The following is a 14,549-nucleotide window of genomic DNA, read 5'->3' as shown; positions in this document are numbered from 1 at the left end:
CTTTCCCATGAAAACCACTTACACAACTCAAACAATTAAAAATTATTGACCCTCATGAATATAAATATAACTGAATATAAACCGAAATGAGGCAAAGGAGGAGAGAGGAAGAAACAATCATCCTACTTGCTTCCAAAAAAATGGTCAAGTTTTCCCAGCCAGTACCAAAGTAACATGTAAGAGGAACATGACAAAAAGAAGGACATGACAGACTCATTTAACACGATACATTAGTGAAAAATAAAGTGAAAAGCTTCTTACCGGCATATCATTTTTACTATCAGGACAATTTTCATCCTTTTCTGCTTGGATCTGCTCCTGACTTCCTGATTTTATAAGATTTTCATCTGGTTCTGTATCTTTAAATTCAGCTTCTGAACCCTTCATTGCATCAGTTTCATCTTTTACAGTAAGAATATCAGACATCCTCATTAGAAAAGATTATTTTAAAATTCTACAAGAAATATGGAACCTTTAGGACAAAGAAAAAAGGGATCACTGAGTATTTTTAAATTCAATAAATGCACATACTTAAACAGCTATCCAAAATAGAAATGACTTCACTACCATGAAGATTTGCGCTCCTGTTATGGTATTTCTCATTTCTTGTATCACAGGGAAGGAGTGATCATCATCTTTTCACCACTTTTATCAAGAGGCATATAACCACAGCTATGTATATGAGAGAACTAAACAACTACACTGTGGGATAACACTTGCAGATTTTCCCTTCCGTATTTAAAAATAAACACTTGAACATTTCAATGCTCCAAATCAAATTAGGTTCTAACAACAACAGGGGAAGATTTTCTCATTTGAAAGGAAGAATGAATTACGGGTAGATTTACTTTGAAAGGGCTGAGAGCAAACAGATAAATGACAATGCATCAAGAGTGCAAATACACATAAGTTTCATTAAATCATTTTAAGTTTCCTGGTTGCCAATAACACAGGGGCAAGTACTGAATGCAGGAACACTCTAACATAAGAAATGTAATGAAACTGGTCCTGATAAAATTAAGCACTCTCAGAAGCAATAACGACAGAAACAGCATTGGCAATTATAATAATGACCATTATAAATAATTATTAATAACAATAATTTATAATAAATATAGAGAACTCTAATGATTAAAGCTAGTAACAACCATCTTAGTTTTCCCTAATAAATACGAAATACAACTTATTCCCATGAGTAAGTTGCAGTGTAATATGTAAAACCAAGAATTGTCCTTTTTTTTTTTTTAAAGAAACAGAGTAAGTTCTGGATGCTTAAAGTCTTTTATAGGGAAAAAATAAAAATAAGAGTATAGAAAAGTCTAAGCAAACATCTGATTTATTACCTGATGTGTTCTACAGTTTGGGGATTGTGGTCTACCACAAAAATAAAATAAAATAATCCAAAGTTCCTTTTCACAGTTGTCAACCAAGATGTCAGTTGTAATGAACCATCTGGAATCTGGCAGGAGGAGTCCCATGTCCTTATCCCCAGTGTAGAGTCTTGAACAGAACTATGTTGTCTTCAATCAGCAAGAACATCCCTTTCAAATGCCTAAATAAACAAACAGATTTTTAAAATCAACAAAGGAAATACATGGTAATTATATTTGGGGGGAGGGGACCAACCCAAAAACTTGAATTCATTTAAAGAAAAAAAAAAAACACAGCACAGAATAAATCTGGATTTCTCATGACTTGCTTTAACTAGCAGCAGCAGCTATACTTTTCATCAGGCTTCCAAAAATATTTCTGTATTACAGAGTTAACAAGTAGTCACAATAAGTATTTTGTTGGCATTCCTACTGAAACTGTTTCTATAAACAAGCAGGTTATCTTCCAGAAGAGTCTGAAAAGACCATTTGTAATAGGCAACCCAGTAGGTGTGGAGGAGTAATAGCCATGAATGCACAGAAAACCCTGTAAATATAAGCAATTCTTTTTGTTATACTTAATAATCTACAAGCAGAATACAAAATCCATATTTTAGGCAACCTGAATTATAGAATATATTATTTTATTCAATAAAGGAATTGCCCTTGAATGAGGGTTTACAAATTTCTAGAAAACCAACGCTGTTTCATCTCCCCTCTTTTACAGATTTGCTTTCCTGACAAATAATTAGCACCACTATCCACAAGGAAGTATGTGTTAGAAGTGGTAGGTAATAAGAGACACCTAATATCAAACAAAACAGAACCCATGATGGTAGCAGAAATACCCTAAAACAAAGAAAAATATAACTTCCTTTCAAGCCTGTGAAAGATAGGCTGAAAAGGATCTCCATATTGCATTCCCCAGACACGTTTCTCACAACTACACAGGTGTTTATTAAAAACAGCACAAATGCTAATAAAAATCAAGAATACCTTCTGTCACCCCAGTTGAACTACTTCATTTCCATGTCAGTAACAAGATAATTAGAATGACTTTGGAAAATAAACAAGTGAAAAACATCCACATTGAGGTGAAATAAGAAACCAATGAGCCATTTATTCCATGGCTGTAATCACAATTTTAATTGACTTAAGAACCCACACTAAACTGTTCTCTTACAACATGAGCTGCCCTACATGAAGAAAGAAGGAACCAAAAGACCTGTCCTGAAAGATTTTAAATGTCTCCAACGAGCTGCACTTGGTCACTAGAAAGCAATTAATTGCAAAATTACAAGGTCAGGCTGTGACAGTGCCCAGCCCTTCATCAGTTTTACTTTTTTGTCAATACAATAATTCTACAAACAGTTTAATGTAAAGGAACAGAAAGCTAGCTAGATGTATCACTGACTTCACATTTTGAGAGAAAAGCTGCATCTTGTTTCACCAAATACCTGCAGAACTGAAGATGGGCAGTAGGCTTTACAATGAAACAAAAGCAAGCAAATACTTCACATTCTCCACATTCCCTCACAGCAACTCTCACCGGCCTTTATTCAAATTGCTTTGTATACACCTAGAGATACTGCAACGTCGTGCTGGAAAACAGTAACTGGAAAAACAGCACAAGACAACACTTCAGAAGATACATGCAAATAAAGAATGAATAATATTGTATTCCTACCACATGCACCTCATTCTCCTCCCCCAAAAAACATGCAAGAAACCAAAACCCACCAGCCTGTAAAAAGGGAGTTGAGTAGGAAAGATTTTAAATTATCATTTAAACGATGTTCAGCTTTTAACACCTCCTCCTGAAGCGCTAAGGGATCTTAATGCATCATTCATTCATCACCCCCGGTATCTCAGTGTCAAGTACTCCAGTACCCCTCTCAGTACAACCCAGAAGACTGCGGCAGCAGCACCATGACCCACAGGCTGCCAGGTTGCCCTGGAGGTGCGATTAAATCCCAGCAACAAATTCTTTTTTAGATCTGAAGAAACAAACAGTTTGATAAAGGACAGGAGATGCTACGAACATTTTGGCTGAATAAATCTCATTTAAAAGAAGCATGAAAAAAAAAAAAAAGATAAAATGATGGGCTGTGATTCAAGCCTGTAAATTTTTTGACATCCTACTTACTGAATAATTAAAGGGGGAGAGAGGATTACAGATGAAAGAACAAATTGGAAGGAACAAGGCACAGGAAATCAAGAAAGCAGGAACTTTATGTGCTGCAGACAGACTACAGACCATCCTTATGGACCCCAGCCCTTTCACCTCTCTGTGTATCTGAACGCTCACTTCTTGTGTCCCACACAGGGCAGGAAAAAGAAGCAAGAAGGCTGACCTCAGAAATGACTCTACAGTTTGGAGGGAAAATAGGTTCTAGCAAGCAAATGTATATTTTCTGATTTTCACTTTATTGATGCAGTCCACAAACACACTGTAGTAGCATTAACATTTTGGCACAGGAGGAGTTTTCAACAAGTATATTTGACAATTCTGTTTTCTCTTGGCTACTGAAGGATGAAGTTTATTTATATAAATCTCAACGCTCACCCTACACTGGATGGCAATAAGCTATCCAAAGTTATCCCTGAAATTGAAACAATTGAAAAGATCAGATTTAAACATCAGCAGTAGAACATTACCTGGTTTTCCCTTAAAAATCCCTACCAAAACTGCTAACAGTATGTCTCATGAAAAAAGCCTTCCAATTTTAGCTTCTTTTATAGGTGGCAACAAAGGACACCTACTTTACTGGATGGAAAGCACAAGGACAGCTGTTGCAGGAATTCAGTTTAGACAGCATGCATGGGAGGAGTATAACACCTTATATTTATGTTCTTCAACCTCTGGGATTACTTGCAACTAAACGTTTGTTGAAATGTACACGCTTTGTTTCATCGTATCGATAACACTATACCACCACCAGTCACCCTAAATTCTTTTACTTCTGAAAAGTGGTAACTACTTTGTCCAGACACTATTCTGAAAGTGCCCTTTTTCAGAGGGAAAATTATCATCAGCTGCAAGATGGATGCCTAGCACTAGGTAGGCATATGCTTCAGGTAGCAAAAAAAAAATTAAAAAAAATCAATGTTGAGCTTTTACTGCTTTCTTTTGTACAATCCAGAGAATAAGTGATAAAAAAGACATCAGGCAAAGCCACTGATGAGTTTTGACAGAATCATGATGTGAGAAACCGCTGGATCCTTTGTTTCAGTTTCTTACTTGAAAATCATAATTTGCAAACCACTTAATTGACTTGTAATGAGTGAGGATATTTCTGGGAACAGGATCTACTCAACTTAATCCAATTTCTGTAATAGGCATCAAGACTTCTATCTGCTCCTTGGCAGGCAATGGAGATAGGAAGCTTTGCTTTGCCCATGACAGAAAAAAATGATTCTTTTTCTTTTGAAGAGAAGATAAAGACAGAAGGTGATTTTCCATTCCTTGTTGAAGCAATTGCTGATACCATCACAGTGGGGAAAAAAAAAAAAAGAGGACAAAACACAGAACAGCTGTCTAAATAATTGTTATCAATCAAACGCAGGGCAGGAAATTGGATTTAGAAGGGTGGAGGGTAGAAACTATATTCAACATGCGAAGTGGACATACTGTCAGTAGAAAGGGAAAAACTAAAATTTCTTTCTTGAAGAGGTTCATCAGGTATTTCAGCAGAATTCTTCCATAGGCCTAAAGAGTATCCCTTGCTGGGTACAATACCTTTCATGTTTGTTAGAGGTATGCTTAACCCTTAACCTGACAGCCTAAATCACAGCCAGTGCTAAATTTCTAGTGAGGCTTGTTGCCAGTCATTCAGAAATTTCCGAATTGTAAACAACCATTTACCTTGTCTCAGCACTCAACATTTGCTCTAGGTTCAGGTAAAGCTGTACCTCTCTTCAGGAGCTGCTTTATTACCTGAGCACTAAAAGCTGGAGCTTGATTATCTATCTGTACTCACCCTGAAACCAGATATTCACATTTATGTAAGTATGGAGAAAGCCACGCTTGCTGCAATGTGTACTTTTGCTAGCATATTAAAAAAAAAGTGAAAATGAGTATTTAAATTTGAGGCAGCAGTTGAATTGTCTATCCTAGCTGTAAAGGCCAGCAACCTTGGGCAAGGCCAAGTGAGGTGTAAGATCAAGTAGGAATTGGGGGAAAATAATAGCAAACGTTAAGGCACAGAGATGGCAGTGAGCAAGGCTGGTACCTGCCCCAGCTTCTTGCTCACATATGGAAGTCGGTATCATTCTGTTACAGGTCACTGTGCATTTTCCATATGCTAAATGTGATAAGAGATACAAACAGAAAGTGATTCTCCCTGGTACCTCTACATTTCCTGTACGCTTATAAAACACTTCATACTCCCAAACACTACATGTCTTTCAGAAAAGCAAACCTAGGAAGGATGAACATCGGATGTAACACAGAAGCTGTCTAACCAGTGTCAGGAATCCCCCCCTGACAACTACAAGAACTGTCTTCACCATGAAATTAACTAAAGAGCCAGGGCACTGCACTCAAAGCATAGCTGGGATGCAGCTGAGTACAAACTAAATCAATCCAACAAAACATAACCAATTGCACATTTTTACTGCTGGTTTGCTTTTGCTGCATTTTATTTCTTAATTCTGTTAGCTTGGAGTCACAGAGTTATTCCTCTGCTTAAAAGAAACACATGCACACCAGCCCAGAGGAATCACAGCGGTAGGTTATATTCTATGCTGTGCGCTGTATTCCATGAAACCGAGAAGAATCAACATGGGGTTTACTTGCCTCTATTCTCTTTGAAGCAGGATTATAAGGATTAATCCTCCCTAGAGAGGAAGTATCAAGAAGGAAAAAAATGCAGAAAAATGCTCTTTACTAAACAACAATTACCTTTACTACAAAAAGACTACACTAGTGTTGCCCTTGTAAGAAGGTGTACTGTCTACATGCCAATTTGTAGATTCCCCTCAAGATTTTTCCTTTGGGAAAGCTGAGCTTGCTAGAGGATCCATAATATTTCAAAATGTCTTTTGCAGAAGTAGCTACATGAAGAAAAAAATAAGAACAGTGGCGTCATAAGCTTCTTATGATAACTTATACATGCACCATACCTTACACGAGGCAACTCCCTCCACAGCATAAGTGGAAGAACTGAATGATGAGCACAGCAAAGTCTCTAGGAACAGTCTTGCTGTATCCTCAGTGGTTTGGTGACACAAGCCTTCCTTGGATGGGGAAGTACCATTTTTTTTCCCCTCCCTTCTCTTTCTCTCTTCACTGAGATAAGTCAGGACCTTTCCCCCCAAAAAAAGATCTCTGAAGACACCTGTATAGAATTTTGCCTTGCCACACAAGAACCTTTCCAGCTATTTTTCACCTCAATTATTCTTGGCACCATTTAAACACAATCTAAACATATTTGCATTAGCAGCATAACCTCAGGGTTCCTATGATTAGAACAAATACCAACCTGCCCAACCAACCAAAAACACTCATAAAAAGTTACATGTGTTTCTTTGTTAGGATGAAAGAGGAAAACGTTTATGCCTTAAGCAGAAAGATATTGATCAAAATTAGCTCATTCTTATGTTAATAAAACCCATGGGTAAAACTAAAAGAGAATTACTGCATCCAGCTACTGCTTAGTTCCTGAGGATCACTACTTCTATTCAGTTCTTAGACAAACTCAAAGTGGAAGCACTTATTTTTGGCAAGTAAGACTGGTTATTCAGGCAGATAAATCAACAAAAATAAATCACTGCTGTTAAGAAGTGAAGGTCTCGCTTCTTCCTTCCCCCTATATCTCAGCCCCATGCTACTGGAGTGTGGTCCTACCTCTACCGCCACACCTGCCAAGCTCTTCCCTGCCGTGAGTCACCACAAAGGGACTGAGAACCACAAAGGCTGTTAGCCAAGGTAGGTTTTTGCTGGCTACCGAGTTCCCATGGTGCACAGGAAGGCTTTTATGAGTGCTAGCCAGCATGAAGTTAGCAACAAGAGGAATGGAGAAAGAACCATACCTCTCTCTTTTTGCAGAGGCGACTTTTACGTGCATCTGCAACAGAGGTCAGGTTAAGGACAGTGTAATAGCAGCAGCACAATTAAACTACAGCTATGTGAAGGGGCAGATCAATATTTTTGGGAAAAAAACAGCAAACTCTATATATTACCTGATAGCCTGGTGATAAATTCCAAGACAAAAGATGAGCAAAGTACTGGGCACCTGTATTTGGAAGAGATCAGTCCTGCTGGGAGCCTTCCTTAGAGCAGGTTCCCTATTAAGCTCTGATACTGTGCAGAAATCACTAATAGCACGGCATTTAAGTAAGGACTTGGTCCATTTTTGAAGCACAAATCAAAAAATCCCCGATTGCTTACATTTATGTACTGAAAAATGCTGTACAGACGAATCCATGCTGCATTGACTTTGGCACATTTAAATCAAAGCTGTATGCTTTTCCCAGTGCTACTATCTACAGAGATGTTTAGGTTATACACTAATCAGTTGACAACGGAAAGCTATTTACTGCATTAGCATTAGAAGATACTTTTCATTTGTTTCAATTAGCAAGCTATTTAGTAATCAGATTTTCAAAGAAACAGTATGATGATGAATGCAAATACAAAAGCATACCACGGAGCTGCTCTGCCTCTTACAAAATTAATTAAGGGCTCGATACATTTCCCTGTCGGTGCAAATTATGCCCTACCACCTATGGAGCATGTAGACGTCACTAAAAAAAGTGAAAGCCAACTAGACAAAAATAGCACCAAATTCAGCACAGGATATTAGCCTTACTTGAGCAACCTGTCTCCAAAGGAAATGCAGAAGACAAAAGGAAATCCCAGAGTTGCAAACCTGATAAAAGGCTCTTCTAGGCATGCTCTAGCTAATCTTGCCGCACTGGCGTTATATAGCTGGTCTCTTATTTAAACCACAACAGCAAGATTTGGCAGAAAACCTCTCTCAAGCATCTATCTGCTTCAAACCTACACACCCTGGGCACAGGTTAGCAGCACTTCATTATTTGTACACAATAATGCTGCACATCAGAAAAAAAATAAAGAGAAACCTGTCCTCACAGTCCTGGAGTTCATTACACCAAAAGACCTCCCTTTCTTTACCGACAAGTTTTGCATGCTACAATCTCCCAAACAATTTTAAAAATACAGTTATCAGGCTATCAGCTGGACACTATTGTTGTTCACAGGACTGCTGACAGCCAAAAAGAGGACACCTTTCACAGTAAAAGGCATGTGAGAAACCAAGATGCATTATATGCCACTGGCACCCTGCCTGTATCCGCTCCCCCTTTACGTATATATAAATTCTGAGCAATAACCTAAGTCTTGCACTGGGTCCTCACGGGGTCAGCCGTTCCACTCCGCACACAGTGCTGCCGCTCTCTTATTAGTTCTATTCTTGGACTTCACTTTGGACTTTTAGGATGTGAACGATCAGAGCAAAGTACAGCCAAGGAAGTAAACAACCATGCCTGCTTCCCCCTGGTGAACAAAACAGTCCTCAGCGTGCAGTGTAAGGCAAAGAGGTCCCCCTAAGGTGCTTCCAGCTAACAACTAAACCTTTCAGACTTCAGGTGTTTGTTTATGGTGCAAAAATATGCACTTCTAATACAAAAAAATCAGACAACCATAACCATTAAGGAGAATACTAGGCTACTGTCTAAAAAAAAAAAAAAAGCAATCCTTGTTTGCCTCGGGGAACTATACATGACCAACAGATGTCCTCCAACAGACCAAGAAAGTTCAATCCACATGTTTTAACAGATGCAGGGTTGCTGGTGGAATTCAAATCCTAACATTGAACAATCTGTGTTGGATGAAAACCAGCTTGACTAGCTGATATGTATTGTTATAAAACACAACTCTGGCTAGTTGACTCTCATTTGAGTAACTGAAATAATCCAAGTCGTTTATACAGTATTTAAACTTGTAGTGATGTTAGGACCAGTTCTGTTCTCACCTTGCTTTTTTTGGCTGAAGATGGAGACAGAGGGAAAGAAAAGAATTTCTGAAACAGGCTTCAAGACAGATGAAAACTATTTTTGATATCACTGTCTCACAGGCAAGCACCTGCACTGGACACCTTATGTTGGCAGACAAAAGCCATTTAGCCCGAACATTATAGCATTACCCTTTCAAAAACCACACACTTAGAAACAACAAAGCATTAGGCTAGTAGAAAGTAAGTATTGAACGGCCAAGCCTCTCCTCCCCACGAGAGCATGCCTGTCTAAAGCCAGGAGGAAAAAACAATTTAGAAATCCCTACAAAATAAAACATGGCTTATCTTTAGCTTTGTTACCATAGATTGGTTGGCTTGGGAGGTAAAAAATGAATGCCCTTCTCACAAGACATTGCTGTACCAGCAAAAGCTCTGTACATGTAACTATGCTGACGAAGATTTTGCTGGCTTAGCTTACATCGTTCAGAGAAACCTAACTGGCAGCAGAAAGACTCCCCCTGGCTCTTAAGCTGTTTCTGCTCTGGGAGCTCTGCTGAAGATGTATGCAGTTCCGCAGCCATATCCCCACGCCAACTTCAAGCCACTTCACATTTCAAACAAACACCAACTGGCCACTTTCTATTCTTAGTTTGAACACGTAACATCAACCTCAAAATGTTAAGAATGATGTTTTTCCTCTGAATGTTGAAAAAGGTTTTTTAAAAAAGGGTCTCTAGGGGCCAAAGATACTAAAGATTGTGAAATGGGTTTGGTAATAAAAAAAGCTATGAAACAAAAGCATCAACAGGCATATCCCCCCCCTTCCCCAAGATACGAGTCACACAATTGGTGAATTACCACACCATTATGGTCTCACCTAGCAAGAGTACAATGAAGATTAAAGAACCAGAAAAACATCACAGCAAAGACCAAAAAAAAAAAAAAAAAGACAAACGAGAAATGCCCCCAAACGTTTCTATGGGCTGCTATCAATATGCCCACCTATGTGTTGTTGCCATAGCTTCACTACATATTACATCACAGACACAAGATACACACATTATTTGGCAGCTTAAAGATCTGTTCATTATAAATATCAGTTAATACCACATCAAAATTATAAAACCATCTACCTAGTAAACATTGATCCTTTAGCGGTGTTCAGTCTATAACAAAGCCATAGCAGTTCTGATGTCTGCTGTGCCAGTGAAAAAACTTAAAAAAAAAAACTGGTGACCATTGATCTCCATGAAATCAACTGCCACAAGTTTTAAGTAACCACCCAAAACCTCAACAAAAGGAGATTTAGTCCACAATAAAGTTGTCAACATCCTGCAAAGGAAAACAGATTTCTTTGTAGCCTACTGTGAATAGTCTTGCTATCTTGATTTGAAGGCTATTCAGTTCAACGGTTTTCACAAAAAGTTCCGAATCTTACTTACAGTTACTCATTTCAGTGGAAAAACCAGTAGCACTGTTAAAAAAAGACATCTCCATTTTGCAAACTAGGAAACTGTCTGGTTTTGCCAAAACAATTCATAAAGGTTTTCCAATCTAGCACCACTAGAATAACCAATAAATAAAAATTAGCAAGAATGCCATTATTAAACCAGATAATATAAGAAAAAGGATTATTTTAAAGTCAAACGTTTACAGAAAAAAGATTTAGGCACCAATCATCTGTGTTAATTGATGAGGCCTTAAAACGGCTTTGTGGCAAAAAGGAAAACCAAATCCAAACTGTAATTTGTCTGCAGACATTTTCCTTTCAGGTATTATTTAAACACTACTTCTGAACTGACATACCTGCATCCTATTGGCACGTTACATCCTTCCAGTCCCTGAAGGCGTGCTTTCCATCAATTCTCATAGGAGGCTGTCTGCACCTTTAGGGAGCTTACAGCACAGGCACTCAGCTGATGCCTGGGCACTGGCAGGGCCATGCTGAAGCAGTCGAGGCGCTGGCTGAAGCCGCTCAGACAACAGGAAAGCAAGAGCGGGACACCAAGCTCCCAGCGGCACCTACACATCACCATGCACCACCAGCAGCACGCAGGGAGCCTACAGCAAGCTCCTCGTTAGCAATTCACAAGCAACTGATAAAGCATCAGAAGCTGTGACTGTGCTATAAGATGGCTGTATGGATTGTAATCACTAGCACCATTAACATTCTCTAACACAGCAACACTGCTCCCAGAATAAAAATTTGTTCTATGCCAAAATAAATTCTGATATTTGAGACAAAAGTAGCATAAAACCATTTTGAAAGATATAAGCTTCCTTTCTAAATATTTTTAGATCTTCAGTTTGACACTGCGAACACAACTACAACAAAAAAAAAAATCAGTAACTTAACTCACAGTGCTAGCAGCTAAATGCGTTTTTTTCTCAGCAGCACAAATGCCGTGGTATTTTCTGGACTGGCGCACAGCTGCTATCAGAACACAAGTAAAGAAGAAAAATGCTATCAAACAGAAGGGTAGAAAAAAAGAAAGACAGCTATTATGATACGCTAATTATCCTTCTTCCAAAGCCAGTTCCAAGCTTCTCTCGTCTTTTTGCTTGCGAGAAGCTGCTATCACCACCCCGTCCGTACCGTAGCACCACCACACAGCTCAGCAATACTTCTGCAGAAGGATAACCCCCGGCTGTACCGCTGGCTCTCCAGCTACCGCATACCAAGTCAGGCTGGAAGGCAAACGCAGCAGTGTTTCTTGCTCTGGGCTCCATGGAAGGGAGGCAAAAAACAGTTATACAAAAAGATCTTCTGGTCCTGAGGCTGCTACTGCCTGTGATAGGTCTAAAACATCCTTGGTGTTCTCTTCTGCCACCTCTGTGCTCCACCTTTAAAGCCCCCATTCCCCCACTGCTGCAAAGTGGGGGTGGCACTCACTCCATGCAGCTCTGCTGTCATCTCTCACCAGCTGGGTCTAGTGTTTTTTTTTATTTTTTTATTTTTTTATTTTTAAATTAGTAAGATCAGCAACAAGCTGCAGCTATCACTGAAGAGGAAACAAAGAAGCACCAATAGCAAACCAAGGAGAACCGGGCAATGAGCTACTGTGTTACATTCCGCACTGTGCCTCAGAAAATTTTCCTTGATTTCCCTGAAACTTCCAGACCCTCAGATTGTAGTATCAAGAGGGCATCAGATACTTACTTCTTTTTGGCTTTTATTAAGTTTTTTAACTCCTATCCTGGAGGCTGCCGTCCTACAGGAGAGGATGGACTGGTTTGTAATATTTTCCATGAGTAAAGCAAAACAATTGTCCCCCCCTCAATTTTATTGGTCTGCTCTAACTGATAGATTAAAAATTGGAATAGCGGTCATGTTCTTACACTTGCCTGTAACTAGAAGCTCACCCTTCAGCAGGAGTGTATTTAAGAAAAAAAAAAAAGCCTTGTCAATTCCACAAGGCACTTTCACATAATCCCCACCTTCTAGCTGTCCAGCTTCTATTGGATAACACAGATAATAGAGATAATCTTCCCTCTTTCCAGAAGTTCACTGTTTCTCATTATTTCCAGCAGAGGAGATTCTATAACAGCTTTCTCTCCTGAAAATGTTAGGCCATGTATCTGATGGCTTAGAATGTCCTACTTTTACAATTTCTAAGATCAAAGCAGGCTGGTAGATGCTTTTATACCCTGTATACACTAGCACCACAGGATGGCTCCTCTTATGACTTCAGATGGGTATCGGCACTATGAAATAAGCTTCATATTAACAGCTTCCCTTTCTGTAACTGGGCTCTTTAAATTGCAGTCTTGCTGATAACAGCAGAAAATTAGATATAGATTCTTAAAAACAATCAAACAATTAACTGGAAGATGGGATGTGTACCCATGGCCAATTGTTTAAGTCTATTAACTACTATCATCATCAGACATCCTCATACAGAGGTATGACATTGTTAACTAAAACATTTACACTAGGAATCAATAAAGTGGTATCTTTAAATCTACAGGAATTTAAAGAAAAATGGAAACGCCATCTTAATAGGAAGGCATCAGTACAATTTGGCTGTTAGTATAGTATTCCACAAGACTATCTGAAGTTAGTTTCCATCAGCTCCAATCTACTAAGAGGTGTCCCTTTTGCATGTTGTTATGAATACAAGCTAAGAAGAATGGCAATAAAAATTTTTGTTTCTTTAAATTTCAAAATGTGTATAGGGAGACATTTAACACCTACATTACGTAGGAGCAGAATATTAGCTTAATATCTAGGATCTTCTCTATCCCATGGTTGTAGCAAGAGTGGATTTGAATCCCTTCTACTCAAGTTTGTACCATTTGTTTAACTCCACTCTCCTTTCCTTCCCATCGGGTTGTGCTCTTTCAGTTGCTGCTGTTCCACATAGGCTGGTGCAGGAACATGTGGTTTTCATGGTGGATTTCATTGAAGTGATAGATGGGAAAACACTGCTGAAGTGAGGGAAAAAAAAAAAAAAAGAAAGAAAAGAGGTACTCTACAGTGGAAGATCCCAAAATGCAGATTTAGTTATTATAATTGCTAATAGAAAAAAACTTTTTATCCCTTCACAGGGTTTCTTTATAAGCACTATATTGAAACCAAAAGAAAACCACCAAGGCCTGCAACCAAAGTTTTCCTTAAGAGACATGAAATAAATTTCAGCTTAATATTAAAATACTCTTCAGGACATCTGTGCTTAATATTAGAAAGGAAAATGGGATTTAGAGAGGGAACAATAGCTACCCAAAATATTCCTGCCTAGGAAACCTACTGCATAAACGCTCACTTGATGACATGTCTACAGCTCTCTGAATGTCTTTCTGCAGAAATTATGACAGATACAACTACATGTAGATGGACACAGAAAGAACTCACTAAAGCATGTGAAGTGGGAAAATAATTTGAATCGAATATCATAAAAATAATGCCTTCATGTTTCTCTTAAACAAGAAATGACCCAGGAGCAGTAAGTTTCTGCTTATCCGAAGCGTATATATCCTAGAACCATGCGTTGGAGCACTTTGGGGTAGTTTACCGTGACATTAGCAACCGTAACAGTTGAAGATCAACTAAGAACACACAAATTGTATCTGTTATCAAATACACAATTACATTCACAGAAAACTATCTAACAGAACAGGCATTATAAGCTCAGAAACCAATATGCAAAGTTCAATTAAATTTAAATTTCAAAGCAATACCACAGAAACACAAAGGAGAGAT

General features: G+C 38.6%; 1 protein-coding gene across 12 annotated transcripts in view; it reads right to left on the bottom strand.

The window, feature by feature from the left end:
- The window catches only part of R3HDM1 (R3H domain containing 1), a 78,449-nt gene that overhangs the window by 47,764 nt on the left and 16,136 nt on the right, over positions 1-14,549 (bottom strand). For all 12 annotated transcript variants that reach the window (XM_035331963.1, XM_035331971.1, XM_035331966.1 and 9 more), the window contains 2 exons: positions 1,344-1,552; positions 262-472 (listed from right to left, as the gene is read on the bottom strand). In XM_035331963.1, coding sequence (XP_035187854.1) covers positions 262-432 — 171 coding nt within the window. In that variant the 5' untranslated portion in view covers positions 433-472; positions 1,344-1,552. The remainder of the gene's footprint in view (positions 1-261; positions 473-1,343; positions 1,553-14,549) is intronic.

This window comes from Oxyura jamaicensis, chromosome 7 (assembly GCF_011077185.1).
Source record: "Oxyura jamaicensis isolate SHBP4307 breed ruddy duck chromosome 7, BPBGC_Ojam_1.0, whole genome shotgun sequence".
Classification (NCBI taxonomy): Eukaryota; Metazoa; Chordata; class Aves; order Anseriformes; family Anatidae; genus Oxyura; species Oxyura jamaicensis.
Note: the sequence above shows the minus strand (reverse complement) of the source record. Positions and strands in the feature narration are given on the sequence as shown.